The sequence below is a fragment of the Drosophila navojoa genome, chromosome 2 (genome assembly GCF_054131105.1).
Source record: "Drosophila navojoa isolate 15081-1374.11 chromosome 2, UAZ_NAV_1.0, whole genome shotgun sequence".
Taxonomy (NCBI): Eukaryota; Metazoa; Arthropoda; class Insecta; order Diptera; family Drosophilidae; genus Drosophila; species Drosophila navojoa.
The window spans coordinates 883,581-902,487 of record NC_142890.1 but is presented as its reverse complement, the minus strand read 5'-3'; the positions used below and the strand labels follow the sequence as shown (position 1 = coordinate 902,487).

The following is an 18,907-nucleotide window of genomic DNA, read 5'->3' as shown; positions in this document are numbered from 1 at the left end:
GAGCGAGGCAAACAGGTAGAAACAGGTAAACAACAGCAGCAGCAGAGGCACAGGCAGCGGCAGAGGCAGAGGCAGAGGTAGAGGCAGCAAGTATTAGGGACAACTTGCGACGTGCATAAGTCACCCTAAGGACGTAATTAATTTTTCAGCATTTGCTCTACCACACACACACACACACAGACATCTATATACACACACACACCTACACAGGCTCAGGTTGCCTTGACGAATTTGCGCCGCGGCCGCTAAAGGACTTTCGGAGCCAAGCCTCGGGCCGCTTGGCCAACCAAATTAGCGCGGCCATTACACGTGGGTGGGGGGGGGCGACAGGTGAACGCAGTCCTGGCATAAGGACACTTGAACGCCAACGGCCACAGTCAGCGCTGCTGCTGCTGCTGGCTGCCTCGCTTCTACATATTTTATGACTCCCGTAAATTGACTTAATTTCCTATAATTTTCAAGCACGCGCCGCCTTTAAAGTGCCAAATTGAATAAGACTAAAAAACGTAAGCCAAAAACAAAAAACCAAAAAAAAAAAGAAAGGACCTAAATACTTTAAACGTGTATTCATCATGTTTTCATTTTATACCCTAAGTATGATGAAAGCTTACGAGTCGGGTATATTTATGGGGGATAATCAGCAGAAGGAGACATAGCAAATCACTTGAGGGCTACTAAATGTAGAAGACTGGAGGAGTATAAGATAACGGTAATAAATTACCGATAGTATAAGACAAATATAGGCCCACAAGTATTAAGGTATGACACTCTAGGAGTATAAGAGTGCTAGAGTACATATGTATATATGCATTTTAGATTATATTACTATATTATTATGAATATTATATTACATTATTATGAATATAAGACTGTAGCATTATAAGACTGTATAGTATAAAGAACATATAAGGCTGTATGTAGAAGAACATATAACAATATTCGTTTTTTATTAGAAGATCTTATAGTATAAGAGTCTAAGTATAAGGGAGCACTAATAAAAAAACACGAGAGTGTATAGTATGATCACATTATAAGCAGTATAATTGTATAATACATATAGATTCTAATGTGAGGATAACGAAAACAGAGTGCATCGATACGAGTATAAGAGTTCATAAACATGAGCATAGGCATACTCTTATGTTCTATGAGTTTTAGGATATAGAAAGTTTTGAATAGAAGACTAAAAAAGAATCAATGTATTTATGTACTCACATGAGTATAAGAGCATTACATTATGATAGTATAAAACTAATATACTATAATATATTGTAATTAAAGCTTTAAATAAATACTTTTAAAGTGAATATATAAAGTATTTCAATATTTTCATATCTATTCCCGTTTCTCTCTCTATATGCAGGATACTTAGGGTATCTGGTATTCGCACCCTTACTAAGTACTACAAAGGGGAGTGAGTGCGGGGCACTTGACATTGTATTATGATAATTGAACGCGTGTAATTGCCCTCAAGTAGCTTCTGAGCAGGATTCCACAGTCAGCAGTCAGCAGTCAGCAGTCAGTGGTGAGGCAGGAATCCAGAAATGGCAATGAAATGGCCATGAAAGATTCATGGAGCGAAGGCAGCAATCAAATGGACTAAACTAAGGCGATTTGTATATAAATATATACAGATATTTATATATATATATATATACGTAAGACTTTGCTTATAAAGTGAAAAAATGTAGGAAATCAGAGTGAAAAGAAATTTGTGTGGAAGCGTGAGTTTTCTTCACGTTTTCGGGGTGGCTTTTCAGCTGCTTCCTTTGTCGTCTTTCGCTTGGTCTCTTCCTCTCTTTTTTTTGCATATTCATAATGCTTTACATTATTAACATAATTTATGCATAACTGTCACATTGAATTGCTTTTAAAACTTGATGCAAATGCGAAACTGAATCGGAGAGATGCTCTACTTACTTTGTAAACTGTAAAGGCAGCTCGCTGCAGTTATTCCTCCTCCTTCTCCTACTTCGCCTCCTGCTCCTGCTCTTTGCCATCCTTCTATTAGATTAAAGTGTATACAATATATTGTCCTTAGCTTAGAGGCAAACGATTCCGATCTCAAAATCTCCATCTAATGCACCCACGACGGCGGCGAGGTGACCACGCTAGGCTGTGTATACTGTACACGTGCATTCAGATTTGCGCTCGCTGTATCCAGACTGTTGTTGTTGTTATTGTTGTTGCTTAGCAGCAACTGTTGCTGCTGCTGCTGCTGCTGTTGTTGCTGCTGCTGCTGTTGCTGTTGCTGCTGTTGCAGTTGCAGCTGTGCCTGCAATTGACTTAGCTGAACGTTTGCACTGCTGTTGGCAGCAACGCTGTTGTTGCTGTTGCTGCTGCTGCTATTTGTACTATTATTGGTTAAGATCACATTCGTAGCATTCGTATTGACCGCAGCCAACGGTATATTTATGTCCAGCATTCCATCGTAGCACAACTCCTGATGCAGCAACTGTAAGAGAGATGAGCATGAAGTTAGTTCAAGCAACTGAGTGTGTTCTAGTCGAGTATACCCGACTAATTTGGCAATTGAATTGAAATTGATTAGCTAAATTGATATCAATATCAATATCGATAAGTTACTATAGACAGTCCGGGACTGCTGGGACTTTATATTCCTTCTATATATACCTGTTAGTTCTGAACACCGTCTCCTTCACACTTACCTCTTCGACATTGCACTCGAGACCGCCCTGAAAGTTATCCAGATTAAATTCTTCAATGGGTTCACTGTTCAGCGCCTCCAGGCATTGCCCTATCAAAGTAGAGGCGCAGTTATTATCTGTTCAAGCAGAAGCACATAGAACAAATAGAGGAATAGACGAGAGGAAAACTTTTGCTATTGCTGCACGGAGCCAACTTCAATAGGAGCCAAAACACTTACCCTCCAGCCCAGAAGAAAGCTGTTGCTGTTGCTGTTGCTGTTGCTGTTGTTGTTGTTGTTGTTGCTGCTGTACGAGTAGTGCAGCATTATCGGCAGCAGCTTCGAGCAGCACATTGCTATAGGTGTTGAGAGAGTCCGAGGAGGGCTCGCTGTTGGGATACGCAGGCGACATTGTGGTGGTAACTGAGTTGGGTGAGAGGCCCTGCATAACGAAAGATTATCAGATGATGCTGATCTAATGCTAATTCTCCTCACTCTGTCACTCACATCTCGCACTGGTGCACTGTGCAGACAGCCGCAGTTGAGCGAACGATGCAACAGGCACTGTGCCTGCCCCTGCTGCTGCTGCTGCTGCTGTTGTTGCTGCTGCTGCTGCTGCTGCGCTTGCAGCGAGCCGTAGTTGGGCGCAGAGACGGGTCCGTTGAGCGCATAGCCCTGCGTGTGCTGTGGATGCTGGGGCGGCTGGTATGGCGGTGGCGGTTGTGTAGGCAAGCCCGATGCGGCGCTGAACCTGCTCCAGCCGTACGATCGTTGGGTTGCAAAAGAAACAAACAGACTTTGACTTTATAGACCAGTTCGAAGGAACCTCAAATTGAGTATATAGAGTATATAGAGTGCATGCAAGGCATTCACAAGAGAGGCAACATAAGAGAGAGAGTCACACACACACACACACAGACACACGCACACACATGAAACAATAAACAGCAATGAAAATTATAAAAATGAAAACTGACCCTTGCTGTTGCAGCATATCGGTATGTAGTTTCAGCTCATCCGCCATGGAGCCAGCCAATTGATCAAACACCTGGACCTGCGCTTGCGTCAATGTCGTATTTGGATAGTCAACCGGAAAGCCCCAATCCGGCTCCAGATCCAATGCGCGAATGGGACTCAAGCGTCCACAGGAACTGGCATTTGATGAGGCGCGCTGACGAAAATCTGGCGACAGTTGATAGCTGCCGCTGAACCGCAAAACGATATTCATAAATGTAAGGAAAGGAAGCACGAAGGCAAACCACAACAAAAGGAACAGAAAATAAACAAATTAAAAATCTTTCAATAAAAATTAACTTTAAGAGAAATCATAATAATACTTATATATGCATATTGTAATCATCTAATAACTTATTCTCTTTTATCAAAAGTCAGTAATCAATTTACTTGATCAGGTATGTATTTAATTAAGCAAATCGAGCAAAGCGAGCATTCAAATCTACTTAAATAAAGTCTATATTAAAGCAGGAACGGGTTAGATGAATATATGTAGAACAGACTAAACTACTTTAACAACATGCAATTCCTTAAGAATAATTATTAAAGTGTATTTATATAAATAAAATATTAAAGATATATAGCATAGAATCAAAATGTAGCTAAGGGTGTACTTGAAAAACTCTTCATAGCATTTCTTCTTTCCAAAAAAAAGTTAACGTTGATGTCATATAAAGACTGAAGTAACTAAAAATCATAAAAGCCACAAAAAATGTTATGAAGTTAAAATTCTCTGAAATTGTGATTCTTTATATTTCCAAAAATATTTCCATGGAATATTTCTATGGCAAATTCTATTGAATACAAAATATCTGTACAACTGATAAAGAACTGCTAAAATATAATTCATGAACATTCATGAACAACATTCATAGGCTCTACTTTCATAAATTGTATATAAATATATAGTTGTATTTTGTAGAACTATAGTTCAGCTGTATTACCAAGAATAGATAGTAAACACACCTAACAATGTATAGTAAGATAAGCTACAATGTATCCTAAGATAATCAATAATACAATAAGCAACAATGTAACTTGGAAATATAACACCCACAGACTATAATTTTCCTATTCCAACTGGAATTAGTTTCCCACAAGTACATTCCCACTACTAGAGATAAGAATACCATGTAATAGATATATGAAACAGATATGTATTTGTGACAGTTCAATTTTAGCACTCCAAAAATAAATTTGTTTCCAGATTCAAGCTGTCTATCGATAACATTTCAAGTATTTTATATTTATATTCGCATAGATATGCTCAGCCTGCCATTGATTAGTGTTAAATATCTATATATAATCTTAAAATACAAAGCAAATACGAAAGGGATAAAGTTCTCCAAAGGATCCACTCAATAAATTCCGTTTTCTTAGAAGAATGGAATGAATCTAACTCTATCTGTATTTTATAAATAGCATATATCAAAGTATACATTGTACATAATATATAGTAAATATAGATATAGTTGTACTCATGAAATTAACAGTGCTGAGCTATAAGAGACTCAAACGAAATAAATAAAATTAATAAATGTACGTCTATGTATATCTAATCAAATTAGGTTTATCTAAATTGGCAATAAATACTAATTACTAATGAAGTTATAACTGTAATTCTAGATAATATCAAATAATAAAATAAAATGCAAAACTACTTAAACTGCATTCTTAATCCAAAATCTAAGCAACTGCTCTATGGATCTTCTTCTTCTTCTTCAAGTTGGCCTCAATAGTTACCTGTGCAGTGGACTCTCTGGAAAGTGATCGAGCCCCTCGCTGACGCTGCTGCTCGGCGAGGGCGTGGCATCGTTGAGACCGACAACGCCGGCCTGCCGCAGCGCCTCGACGCGCTTTTTGGCCCGGCCGCGACGCTTCTCGTAGCGCGATGTCTCCATGGAGGCGGCGCGGCGTCGCACCGACTTGCCCGGCTTGGCCTCCGGATTGAGCATCCACCAGGATGATTTGCCGGTTCCCTCGTTCTGCACGCGCATGAAGCGATTGTGCAGCGACAAATTGTGCCTGATGGAGTTCTGCAAAAGAAAACGATGTGGAAAAACCGAAAATTAGTTAAGCTGCGCCAAGTTCTGCTTCGTTTTGCTTCGTTGTCTTCGATTCGCAGAAATCGCAAATCTAAGCAATTCAATTCGAGACGCGCCACGCCGCTGATGTAACGACAATTTGTAAGCAATTGCGTTAGCTTCCTGCCAAAGCGGAGGATGAGGGGAGGAAGAGGGGTGGCTGAGGGTATGTGAGGGTTTAAGGTCTTGTGCTACGTTTCCTTTTCCCGGTTTGCCATTCAATTGTCTGACGACATTTTTATGGTTTTTTAGAGCACACACACATACAGAAAGAGAGAGGGAGAGAGTGAGGGAGAGAGAGAGTGAGAGAACGCGCTCTAATTGGAAGACGTCTTCACTTGGCTGTCGTCGTTCTGCCGCGTTGTCATCGTCGTTGCCGTTGCCGCTGTCGTTGCCGTCGCTGTTGCCTGTCGCTTAAGCTGTCAATTCATATTTTATAACAATAGTCATAAATATCGTCATGCGCAACGTAATGACAGCAAAATCGACGAACCACACAGAACGAACTAAATGGCGAGACTAGCATCGACCTGCCAATCTCTCTGTTCCCTTCCATCTCTCTCTCTCTCTCTCTCTCTCTCTCTCTCTCTTTCTCTTCCTCCCAGTTGAGGTGCAGCAAAAAATGAAGAAAAAACCAAGAACAATTACAAACCAAATGAAATAAAATAATCAAATACATTTTAGTGTGGATTTGTCATCGATTACAATTGAGAGAGTGGGAGAAAGTGAGCTGAAAGGGTGAGTGCTAATCGGGAATGCCTGACTATGAAATACCTTGTGCTACCTCTCTTATCTTAAGCAACACACGCACACATAGCATACCAGCTGCTATGGAAGGTATCGAAAGTCTTATATAAAGTAGAGTAGAGTAGGATTGGACTGCAGAAAACTCTAGCAAATTTAAATTAGCTCTACTCAGCACACACACTCCATCCAATATGCTCCTTTCACTAAGTAAATAAGTAGTGCAATATTATAAAAATATATCGACTGAGCACGCTCGAGTGATACGCGGTATCCAAAACTAAATGTAGCATTACAAAACTAAACTAACTGTAAAAGCACAGTCAGAGATCTACTACCAAAACCAGAGCCAGAGCCAGAACCACAGATTCAGATTCAGAATCCAAACAAAACTCAACTTCGATTCAAATTGCGATGCGTCGCGACTTCAGTCGGCACATTGGCGCCATTTATCACCGTTTTGCCCCCAACACACACACACACACACACACAGAGAGAGAGAGATACACACATGTGTGTGGGTGGCTAAACTAAACCTGTGCACAGACAGCAGACAACAGACGGCAGACGAGCGACTGCCAGTTAGGGGCAGACAGCAGCAGCAACACCGGCTGCGCGCTTAGACCTTCTAATACTTTTTTTTTTTTTCTGGTGCGAGTCAAAAACTTTTACTTGGCGTCCTGTTGGCGTCTCCTGGCTACATCGTAATGACATTTCGGTTTTAGTCTCACACTCCCATGCACAGAGAGAGAGAGCAGAAGAGAGACACACTCATTTGTCACTTTACCCTTTCTTGAAGTTTGTTCCTTGCATAAAGTTATCATTTTTATTTAAATGCCTTAAGTGCCCTGCCCTGCCCTGCCCTGCCCTGCCCACCCTAGCACCGTACTCTAGCCTCATCTTTGCCATATAATTTAAAGAGCTTAACGTTTTTATTATGCTAATACGCCCAGATCAAATTATCTGGACAGGCAACATTCTATTTGCGCATAAACATGCATAAATTAGTTCAAATTAAGTTTCAGACATATGTATCTGAAGGCTAAGGGCTAAAGACTTAACTCCCACATTCATTAAACTCGATTGAGTAGAGCGAATATTAAAGGGGTATATTGGATTTGGGAAAAGTTAGCTGTGGTAGATGAGGTATTGGTAGTATTACTTAGAGTTCTAACTTTTTCATACGATTAAGGTTTACCTTGCTTATCTAGCAATCGATCTTTATCTAGTTCTAGATCTCCTGTTTAATCTGCTCACCAAAATTCAAATCAAATGTGAAATTCTTAAATTCACAAATTTAATTCGATTAAAGTTTGGGCAACTCATAGGCATTTCGTGTCACGACGCGTCGCCGGCACGATTCCGCTGTCAAGTTGACTTTAATGCCATAAAAACCTACACGAGCAATGCTAACAAATGGCATTTATAATTTATGGCACACACTTCTATGAATATTCATAAACTTGAATCTGGCCGAATGACTGCGAGCCGAAAAGAACGATAGAAAAAAATTCAATTCATCTAACTAATTGGCGCTATAAAATTTTTGGAATATATTTCGCCTCATATATAAAGCAAGACTTTGAGACTTCCAACGAAAAAAAATAAATAAATAAAAAGAAATAGCAAACTGCGACCACACGCTGAGAGAGTCGAGCTCTTAGAGATTGGGCCTGGCAGGAAAGGCAAGTTACCAAGGGAGCTGCATTACGTATATCCTGGCAGGGGCGAAAGCGAGATGGCGCAGGAGTGGGAGAGGCCTTACAATGCGTATGTGGGTCACACTCGAGGCAAACGCCGCCCCCCGCCCCCCGCCCAATCAACACACAAATATGAAAAGAAAGAGCCTGGCCTGAAAACCAGCAAATCAGAAAAGAAGCAAAACAAGTAAGAGGACTTTAATCGGCAGTGATGGACTTTAAGATACCAACACTTTAGGTATACTGTGAATCAGTGTATAGACAGATTAGTGGTATTCCTTAATCTACATTCTCTAATTTCATACTCATGTACAGCCATAGAGAAGTAAGTCATATAATCTTATACGCAAATGGTTACTAAATATTCTCTTATGCTCTTATATTGACATCCAGGAAACACTCAGCTCGACTTTGACTTTATGTGACCTGCAATGGATTGTATACTCTTATATTCTTATACTCATATAGTCTAGTCGTATAACTATATTCTCTTCCAGTCCAATACATTCAGTACAATTATGAGTATCACTTACTCCTATGCTCGAATCGTTATATACACTAATGCACTTATACATTTCTCCTAATATGTGCTAAAAGTCCTATGATCTATTAGTCTTATACTCCTTTCTCTACTCTTCTAATATTTGATTACTTCTCACACACTTCTTAGCTCTTATAAATACTTCTTATACAGCAACAGCTAGAGCTGAATCATACACGCATGCTTATACTTAAGTACACTCATGATACTCAATTACTCTTATATTCCATCATTAGTATAATCATGCATTCATCTACTTCCAAAGCTTACACACACTTGTTTAAGGTCTTATACTCACATTCTATTATATTATATATATATATATTCATTATATATATATTCTTATATCTATACTTTAATACCCACTTATAATTTGATACTCTTGCAATCGTCTATTCACATCTCTTATACTCAGACTCACATCCATCGCTCAACCATAGCATTCTTTCGATCAGCCACGCCCACTTCTGTCTTCTGCACACATTCTGCAATCAATATACCCCACTCAGCCACTCACCGTTCAATCAGCATATGAATAAAAGGAAAAGCATAAACTACAATATATGAAATGCCAGCTCGATGGCTTCATTGAATTTGCTTGCAACAAACACAAATAGGCGAAATTCTGAAATGGAAATTTAATACGTATATGAGCACAAGTCCATTTGTCGCCAAGGATATTCGCACGCACACACACACACAGAGAGAGTCGCATGTCCTTTTGTATACGCACACAATTAATGTGCACCGAGCGTGAATTACAATGGAACATCATTCCCCGGCAAATCGGTTGCCTGGCATCAGCCCGGCCCTCACGATTTGACCCAGTTATGCAGAAATAGTGAATGCTGCCGATGCCAATTACATTTATTAGAGCACAGTTGCTTTTTTTCTATATACATATATATTTTTTTCTGCTTTATTTATTAGTCAGGCCGAGCAGCGCTCTGATTCATTTCTCTATAATTTATAAGAGTAATTGGTCCTCTGTTTGGGGTCGCAGGCGCGCACTACAATATATTGAATCTACCCAAGCGCGCTTCATTTCACCCAAATACGCATTCATATCCATGTTTGTGCTCATTGAACTTGATGAGAATGGGGTCGATGCAGTTGCTTAGAGTTTATGTAGCTAGCTGAGGGAGATGTAGGAAATTCCAATGCGACCTCAGCATATGCCTACAATCCGATCAAAGTGAAATACTTGAGTTTCCGGGTATTTGCTAGTCGTGCATACCCCGCTAGAGCACTTTGACTTGAATTTTTGGCTTGCCTAGCAAAAGCTTGCCCATGCTGGGGTAGAGTCCCCTCATTCCATGGCTCTGATACCCCACATGATGCGAATATACGTAATGCGCCTTCATCCCAAACATCAAATATGCATATTTCATATTTCAGATATCGCGGGGCGCCACAAATGACAACATGTGGCACTAAGTGCGCCCAACATGCAACGCACTACACGAGCCACAAGGCAGAGTCAAAGATAAATTAAACAATTTCGAAGGAGCAAGTTAAAGCACAGTAATTAATATCGTGTTTCGTTTAGTACATGCTCAGATCTATATATAGATCTCTACATCCATGTATCAAATGCTAATGAATGAAATTATAAGCAGTGGCAAATTGTCGTCAACGGGGAACACCCGAAAGTAAATGCCAGTTTCGACAAGCAGCAAAAAAAATAAAAAAGAGAGAGATGCATATCTATATGGTATGTATGTATATGTGTATCTATGTGTGTCCGCATAAAAGTAAAAAATAATAATAAAGAAATCGCGCTCGAATGCTAAACAGCTGCAACAATTCTCACACACAAATCAAATGAACCCAACGCGCTGAACTCAACACACAGAAAAAAGGGGAAAAAAAGGAGAGAGAGAAAAAAAAGATTATTCGCATTTAGATGTGAAATTGAGATATAAATTTTGAAACGACACCGCATGCCTGGCTCTCCAGGTAACAACTAACCACCCACACTCAACCCCCATTACCTCTGCACGCTATACACCAGTTGCCCTAATCGAGCCAAGTTCAATGCATTTAAAAATTTAATGGGCTCTACTTCAGTCCACGTTTCGCAATTCAATTCGATTGAATTGTTTCAGCCAAAAGCTGTAAACACTTTGCCCCGAAGACTAAACAAATTCTTTCCGTTTCCATTAGATAGCCGAAGAAGAAAGAGAACAAAAACAACATCGAATTGAAGGCCTCCGTCTGGAGCAGCGTTCGCACGCATGTTTATGTTTACTTCAGTCTAATTAATTGTTTAAACATTTCTTATGCCTGCTACCCATTGAAAGAGATTGAAAATGGGGTAGATTCACACGCAGATTGGCAAAAGTGAGCAGATATCGCGTAAAATATGCAAACTATTGCATATAAACTGACCTCAACTCATTGAACTCGGCAACTACAAGAGCTAAGGGCTTGAAATTTGATGAACATATTACTAGATATTAGATACTCATTTCTACATACATATGCACAGTTTTACACCATAATACTTTATCCTAGGGTATCTCGACGTTACGTATTTCGCAACTTTACTCGTTTTTGCAGCTCATGACTTCGCACGATAGGCTCTCTGAAATTTGACTTTTGTGTTTATCGCCTGTCTGAGTACAAACATCGTATGATCAGGCAGACCATCAGCATCAACGCCAGCATTTACATTTCCAATTTCCAATTCCCATTAACTTTGCTTTTGACACCTGCCATTAATCGCTTGGCCATTTGTCATTATCAGACCATAGGCCTCATCATGACTAATGGTTCATTATGTCGACCTTATTATGTCTATGTCTATGCTTTCCCACTGATATGTAATGAAAGCTGATTAGATAATCACACGCAAAAAATGACCTATTCCAATTGGATACATAGGCACACAAAAAAAAATGAGTTAAAGCTTTGCATATCAAATGAGGTCTCTTTAAGGCCCAAGCTATTGTAAATCAATATTTGCGCAATTTTATTGTATCCAAATATGATTTGAGGCCTGCGAAACTTGAGCAATGGCAAAAGTTCGTGCTCAACTGCCGACTATCAAATGGGCCAATGATGCTGATATGGATTACCATCCAACTCTCTCTCTCTGTCTCTCCCTTCATCCGTCCGTCCATCTGCTGCGCCCCCAAACATTAAAAACTTGGACAAATATTGTTAAGATATGCGTACATAAAACTAGCAGCATTATCGAGCCAATGATGATGTGATGATACGGCCATGATATCAAAAGCAAAAGTTTTTCGCAACACATACAGATTTGTATATAAATATATGTATGAGTGTGTATATAACTGTATACATATTTACTTCGGTTTATGCTTTGTGGGGGTAATGGGCAAGCAGGGTATATTGCTTTCATTCAAATGTTTGGGGTAGGCGAACAAAGGCATAGCTGATGCAATCTAGCTAGAGTATACGATGTTAAGAGAGAGACATAAGCGATGCTACACAAGTGCACGAGTTGGGTACGTGTCCAAAAGGAACTCAGCTTCAGAGTTAAAAAGTTGTAATCGCATAGTATAAGACTTCGCTGACAGTATAAGACTTCTCAGACTTGAAAGTAAAATATATAAAACTAAGTCAGTATAAGAATTAGAAGTATAGAAGTATAGGAATAATATAAGAGCTATAAGAGCAAAAGACTTGAAACACTTTGAAGATACAAGATAAAACATATTCAATTTACTACAAATTATCGATAACTATCGTATAACCGAATTCAATGGCTGGGTATCTCCTAGTCGAGCATGCTCCAGTAGAGTCACTCCCACACCAGTTTTCTCATTTTTTCATATCTTTGCAAAGTTTTATGAATTTGAGTTGGCGACAAAGCCAAAAGGAAAGTTTGCGATTAATCGCTGAGGCAGTGGCTGTGGCAGCGGCGCCCCAAAGGCAGCGCCTAGCGGAAACAAAAATAAAGCCGGAAGCGAACTATAACGGAAGCTGTACGCTGAAATGCCCAATTGCAGCTGGAATCAATTGCACCTGCACGAGGCTTTAAGCAGAGCAGCATAGAGCGGAAAACCACCAAAATGAAGACTCATTCTTAAATTGGTAACAAGTATTGCGTGTGTATGAGTGGGTGTATGTGTATGTGTGTGTGTGTTTGTTTAGTATGTTAGTCTGTCTGCCTTGGGTAGTGCACTCCATAAACAGTTCATAAGTGTCGCGCGTTTTGTCTAGATGGCAAACTGAATGGCCAAAAGGTCCTGCAATACAATCAGCCAAAGGGCCAAGCACAACAAGTAGAGAAAGCGCATGGCTATGACCAGCTATGAGATACCCTGTACAGGGAGTTAGGGTATGTACTTATACGCATTTACTCTATCAAGATCTGTTCTTAGTGCCTCTTTATATATAGAGTCTGTGTATGTCTACACCCACCTCCTTCAGCCTCTACCTAGTACATACTCTAGCCAATCCACCCCGTTGAAGCATCTAACATGTGTTCAGGGTATATGAAGAAAAAACTTTGCCCATTCAAGTAGCTACAATAACAACAACAACAACAACAAAATCAAGCCAAATTATGTACAATTTGTGCGACGCCGAGGACATTGCCCCAAACAAAAATATAAGAAGAAGAAGAAGAAGAGGACGACGACGACGAAGAAGAAGAAGAAGCAGAAATGTATGCAATTGAAATGTTAGCGTATTGAATTGAGCTGCTTGCCACAATTTGCGGCAAGCAGATTGTGTGCACGAGTTTGTCTGTCCGTCTGCCTGTCTGCTTATGGCACTCGATGACATTCATTAAGTACAGTAGTAACTCGCCATGCACTGCACAAATCCTTCACTCTGCTGCTTAAGCTGCGCCCGCTGGCCAACGCTTAGCTCTTGATTGATTATGTGGCAACATTCTGTAGCACATAGTTTCAAGAGTTCGGCTTAAAGCCTCTAAATATTGCGTCTTCCACTCCAAGCGAAATTTATGAACAGCTTCGCCCATTCGAATTGCTGAACGTCTGTCTGGGAGACAGCAGAGCTACCGAATTGGAATTGCAGCTACGCTGGTAGTTCTCGACACGTTTAGCGTCAAGTTCATAAAATGTATAATTTTATTAGCCTTCGACAGAGTTGGGGGCAGTACCAGGCTACCTTGTGTTGCCACAGCGCAGATCTAGCGAGAAAAAGGCCAAAGTGTGCTAGCCGTAAATGTGCTTTAAGCCATAGAATTTGTAAATCTCTCCATTTGAGGATTAACTCTATTGCATATATACTAGCATGTCTTCCATCTATGAACTCCCCAGATTCTATAATCAATATACTTTCACCTAATCGAACACAGAGAACAAATTAAACTCAGGTTAATATCAAATTCACAAGTTTGCATTTTGCTTTGAGTAAAAAGGCTAAATGCGCAGCACTGCTCGGCAATCCAGTGCCTCACATATGACCCACACATTCATCATCATCAGCCAGCCAAAGGCACATAAAACTCTATCTTACACCAAAGTTTTTATTATTATATCTCTTGCTCCACCTCTTTCACTTTGACTCTCCTTCCTTTCCGCCCACTCCCCCTCTCTCCTTGCCCTCTTCGATCAGTTATTTCTCCAATTTTTATTATCTCTTTTTTTTTTGCATTATTATTGCATTAGTATTTATTACTGGTAGCAATTTCAAGCCCCTCGCTCTATCGGATAATTTCTCAATAAAATTTTAATTTATTTTGTCATTAATTTTGTTCTTTGTCTTATTCTTTATCATCTTATCTGTTTTTTTATGTATCGGAACGAGTTTGGAAGTACGTTTGCCTTCCACTAATGCATTATTTATAATTTTTCAAAGTTCATTAAATGCCAAACTTTTTTTATAACCTTTATATAATCTATATATACTGCGCTCTTAATTTAATGAAGAAGAGCAAAGCTCGAGCTTTCAAACATGAAAGGGTAGAATGCAAAAGAGAAGTTATCAAAGGAGTGTGGAGGAGGATTTTTATGTAATATCTATAATCTCCATCTATAATCTCTCATCTTCAATATCTAAACTGCTATTAAGATATCGATTACATGAAATTGCTTCAAATTTAAAGAAATCCCCTAGTATTATACTCGTATACTCAAAATCTGAAGTACTTATATACCGTATAGCGTTGACATATCATAGACAAATCCCATTATACCTGTATAATATTTATAATATTATTTATATATTTCTCAAATACTTCTACTCTCCGTTTCTTCTACTTTACTCTTCTACTTTTACTCATATATCATATTATATCAGGTCTCATACACATAAACAGAAATACTCTTCAACTCTTATACCCTTCTATTCTCTTACTTTGAGTTCTTATACACTACAACTCTGCTACCCTTGTACTCTTCTTCAATACTACTACTGCTCATAACAGCTTATAATATTATACCATAATACTCCTGTATAGACAGCCACAGATAGGTAGCACTGCTTCGAGCCCCAACAATTCGGCAATTGATCCTGCTCAAGAACACACCTAGACCTCATCTATCCACCTGTTACATACACCTGCCACATAAACAACACAAACACCTCATTTTCAACCCCATTCACGTGAAGGATGTGTGTCTAAACACGTTTTCAAATTACGCTTTCAACACCCACTCAACGCCTTCTCCCCCTTTTTGCATTGATGCCATATAATTCACCAAAAACCAAAAAAAAAAAACGCAAATTGCGCACTTCAGCTATATATAGAAATATGTATGTACATATATATTTATATATACATACGTATGTATGTCATGCTGGCTGGGACTGCCAGACACTTGAGAATGCGAAACGATATTTGGCGCATAAATCGTGCAACACTCAAAAGTAGCTTTATTTTACATTTTATGGCGAGTGCCAAGCAGAAACGAGTCCGGGTACGAGCTGCACCCGGGCATTGACTGACTGCAGGATACTCGTTCAGTATAGGGAACTAATTCGAGTTGTATTTTATAATTAATCTAACTATAGAGCAAGAAAACATTGACTCAAACTCTCAAGCAATGATAGCCATAGATGTATACCTCAGATTTGCCACGCCTCCCATGGGCGTAAACAACTGACAGCAAACCAATATACCCCCCTTTGGTCACATTCTGAACGCGTATAACAATAAATTTGATTTTACGGCCTAAAGCAGACGTTGGCGTTAATTGATGCAACAAATCCGTGCGTTCCGTTCAAAATTCCACTATTTCGTTTCGACTCGTGTCGAGTCGAAATAGTGCAACAAATGCCACTAACCTCAGACAATACAAAATCGAGTGCGACGCAATTAGAAAATGAGAAACGGCTATAAAAAATCTATTGCGTCTTATGATCCTAAATAGATATGGAACTCATATTCGCACAGATTCTCACACGTACTCAAATAGAATAGAATAGAATGGAATAGAATATTGAAATATGAAGAGAACAGAATTTTATTAAACTACGACTACTCTACGTCTCCTGTCTCCTATCTTATGCTTACATGTTTAGAGTTTACAGATTAAATCCCACTTCTATCTCAATCAGAGATTTCATCAGAATTTCGACCAAAATGATGCCAAGATTGATTTTAAGTTTATTATCAGCACACGATTTAAAAATCCACCATTTTGTAGCTGTCAATAACGGCAATGCCCAAAAGCTTAGAATGCGCTGCTTTAGTTTCCAAACCTATCCACCTATCACACATAGATTAGATAGACTAATCAATTTACTATGCGCCTTTATATTTTAAGCTTAATTAGTTAAGATAGTCAATTTAATGGGAACTATAAAAATGTTAATAAATTACTGTAACAAAAACTAACACGAAAAAAAAAACATATGTAGTAAGAGAGAGAAAAAAAAGCACAATAAAAACGGAGGCACGGCTGCTTCCGCGTCGCCATCGCCGCCGTTGCCGCCATTGCCAATGCTGCTGATGTCGCTGCTGACGTCGCTGTCGACAGCGTAAAGTGGGCGTGTGACAGGCGAGCCGTCTACTACGCAATTGCCGGTACAGTTAGACGACGACGACGACGACGTCGACAACGACGAGAGCGACAGCGACATATCAGCAGCAGCATATTTGACAACAACAACAAATGCAAAAGCAGAACATACAACAACAACAAAACTATGCCGCAGCCTGGCAAAGAGGAAAAGAGAGCGAGTGAGCGCGTGAGCGAGCTAAATAAAGATCAGAAGAGTTCGACAAGAGGGGCCTGTGCAAGGTTAATATTTATTTATAAATAAGTATTATGGATGCGCGATGTTTGTGCGCTCGTATTTAGAACGCACTTGCCAAAGAGACAGTGAGTGACAGATCTCGCGCTATCTTTTGTTCGGCTCTCGCTTCCCACTCTCCTCCTCTCCTCCTCTCATTCCTTCTACGGTACAATTATTTCAATATTTGCACGTTTCATTTTATTGCATTTGTCAAATGTAAAAGAAAACAAAAATATTTCTTTTTGCTGCTTTTGCTTTGTGACTTTGCACACACACGCACACACACACGCACACACACAGCTTGTTATTGTTTTCTTGTTTTACAAAATGCGCCGCTAAATGCATAAATGGAACTGGACTAAGCACCGCTAGTTAAATAGCGTGTAAGAAACAAATATTTTTTATTGCTGCTCTCTCTCTCTCTTTCGCTCGCTCTCCTGCTGCTGCGGCTCTCTTTTGCGTTTCTGTTGTTGTTTGCTGCTGCTGCTCTCTTTTGCGTTGTTGTTTGCATCAGAGGCTGGCAGGCAAGCTTTGCCTACGACTCTTTCACTCTCGCTCCCTCTCTCTTTCTCTCTCAGTCTCTCTGTTTTGTGTTTGTTGTTTCTTGTTTGCATGCTATCTCGCTTTATTTTGAGGCCATTTGATAAAATATGCAAGAGCGCGCGGCAGCTGCAGCAATTTCTGTTTTTGTTTTTTTTTTTTTCCACTTTTCACTTTATTTTTGCAGTTTTCGCTAAGACGCAGTTCGACTCGGCACATGGCCACGCCCCTTGCCGCTGCACCCGGCGCCTGACAAGTGGCTGCTCCAAGTGTCAAATTGATTACGCAAACGACATTGGTTAAACGCAGTTAATGAATGGAATCACTTAAGAGGGGGTGGCGCAGGGCGCTTGGGGCACGGTTTATTGCATTTTTATTTACATTAATGAACTTTCATTGGTCTTTAGCAATGCACATATACATACATACGTATCTAGATAAGTGCTTCGATTTAACTTAACGGCGCTTATAGGTAGTAGTAGCGTGTGAGATTAGAAGATTGTATGAATTGAAGTGGAGCTCCACCCCCCGCGACCTATTGCGATTAATACGAATTTACACTGACAAATACATAGTGAGAGGGATAGAAGGAGGAAGAGAACGAGAAAGAGAGAGAGAGGAATGGGCTCTTCTATAAATTTTCCTCTTAACTAATGCAATTTAGCTATGAAAACTATAAAATATTCAGCCAAAAATATATATGTACATACAGATATGTATATTTAACACTTTTAGAAGCAACGCCAATAAAGAATATATGCATACATATACAGGTATACCCATATACACATACATACATATATATGTATGTATATGCTTATATTTATAAACCCCTAACAAACGTGCGAGTTTTTCGTTCCTCATATTTTTTTTTTCAAGCAAAATCCACAAAAAAAAAAAAATACTCATTGACGACCACTAAAAAAACTTGGCACAGGTTCAATGGCCAAATGCTGCACCGTGGGTGCTAAAGACATATTTTCTAGAAAAAAGGGAAACTAAATTTAGTTTATCAAGGAAATAACAGAAGGAAGCAAAACTTTTATTCATATCATCAACTAATTTAATTTTGACTACACTCTTTGGCCATGCGACCCACTGTGCTTCATTTTGGCTTAAGCAGAGAGAACGTTGAACGTTGCCACAGACCACGAAGACAAATTTAAAATTCCACAAATGTCATTTCAGTATTTTTTGCTTTTATTGAAGAGGAAGCGCCTGATGCGAAGGTGTTGCAATATGCCAGAATGCGGAGGAAGATGGGGAGAAGAAGAAGGAGGAGTGGGGGAACTGAATAACAGAAGGCAGAATGCAGTAGAGGAGGGCGAGAGAGTAGAGCGTTGGTCAAAGGAGGCGAGAGTAGCGTAGGAGACAAGGAAAGCAGGATAGAGATGGAGAGAGAGAGAGAGAGAGAGAGAGAAGGAAGACTAGGAGCAGCTCCAAAAGGAAGCAA

General features: G+C 39.6%; 2 protein-coding genes across 10 annotated transcripts in view; one reads left to right on the top strand and one right to left on the bottom strand.

Annotated features, from left to right (window-relative positions):
* Positions 1-18,907, top strand: part of Nepl15 (Neprilysin-like 15) — a 162,083-nt gene that overhangs the window by 126,525 nt on the left and 16,651 nt on the right. The gene's annotated exons all lie outside the window — the stretch shown is intronic.
* Positions 1-18,907, bottom strand: part of foxo (forkhead box, sub-group O) — a 39,241-nt gene that overhangs the window by 6,187 nt on the left and 14,147 nt on the right. For 8 of the 9 annotated variants that reach the window (XM_089257287.1, XM_089257312.1, XM_089257294.1 and 5 more), the window contains exons 5-10: positions 5,405-5,697; positions 3,625-3,852; positions 3,155-3,398; positions 2,888-3,089; positions 2,670-2,785; positions 1,921-2,455 (exon numbers count right to left, since the gene is read on the bottom strand). In XM_089257287.1, the coding sequence (XP_089113413.1) occupies positions 2,078-2,455; positions 2,670-2,785; positions 2,888-3,089; positions 3,155-3,398; positions 3,625-3,852; positions 5,405-5,697 (1,461 nt within the window). In that variant the 3' untranslated portion in view covers positions 1,921-2,077. The remainder of the gene's footprint in view (positions 1-1,920; positions 2,456-2,669; positions 2,786-2,887; positions 3,090-3,154; positions 3,399-3,624; positions 3,853-5,404; positions 5,698-18,907) is intronic. The other variant, XM_018112037.3, reaches the window with a different exon arrangement.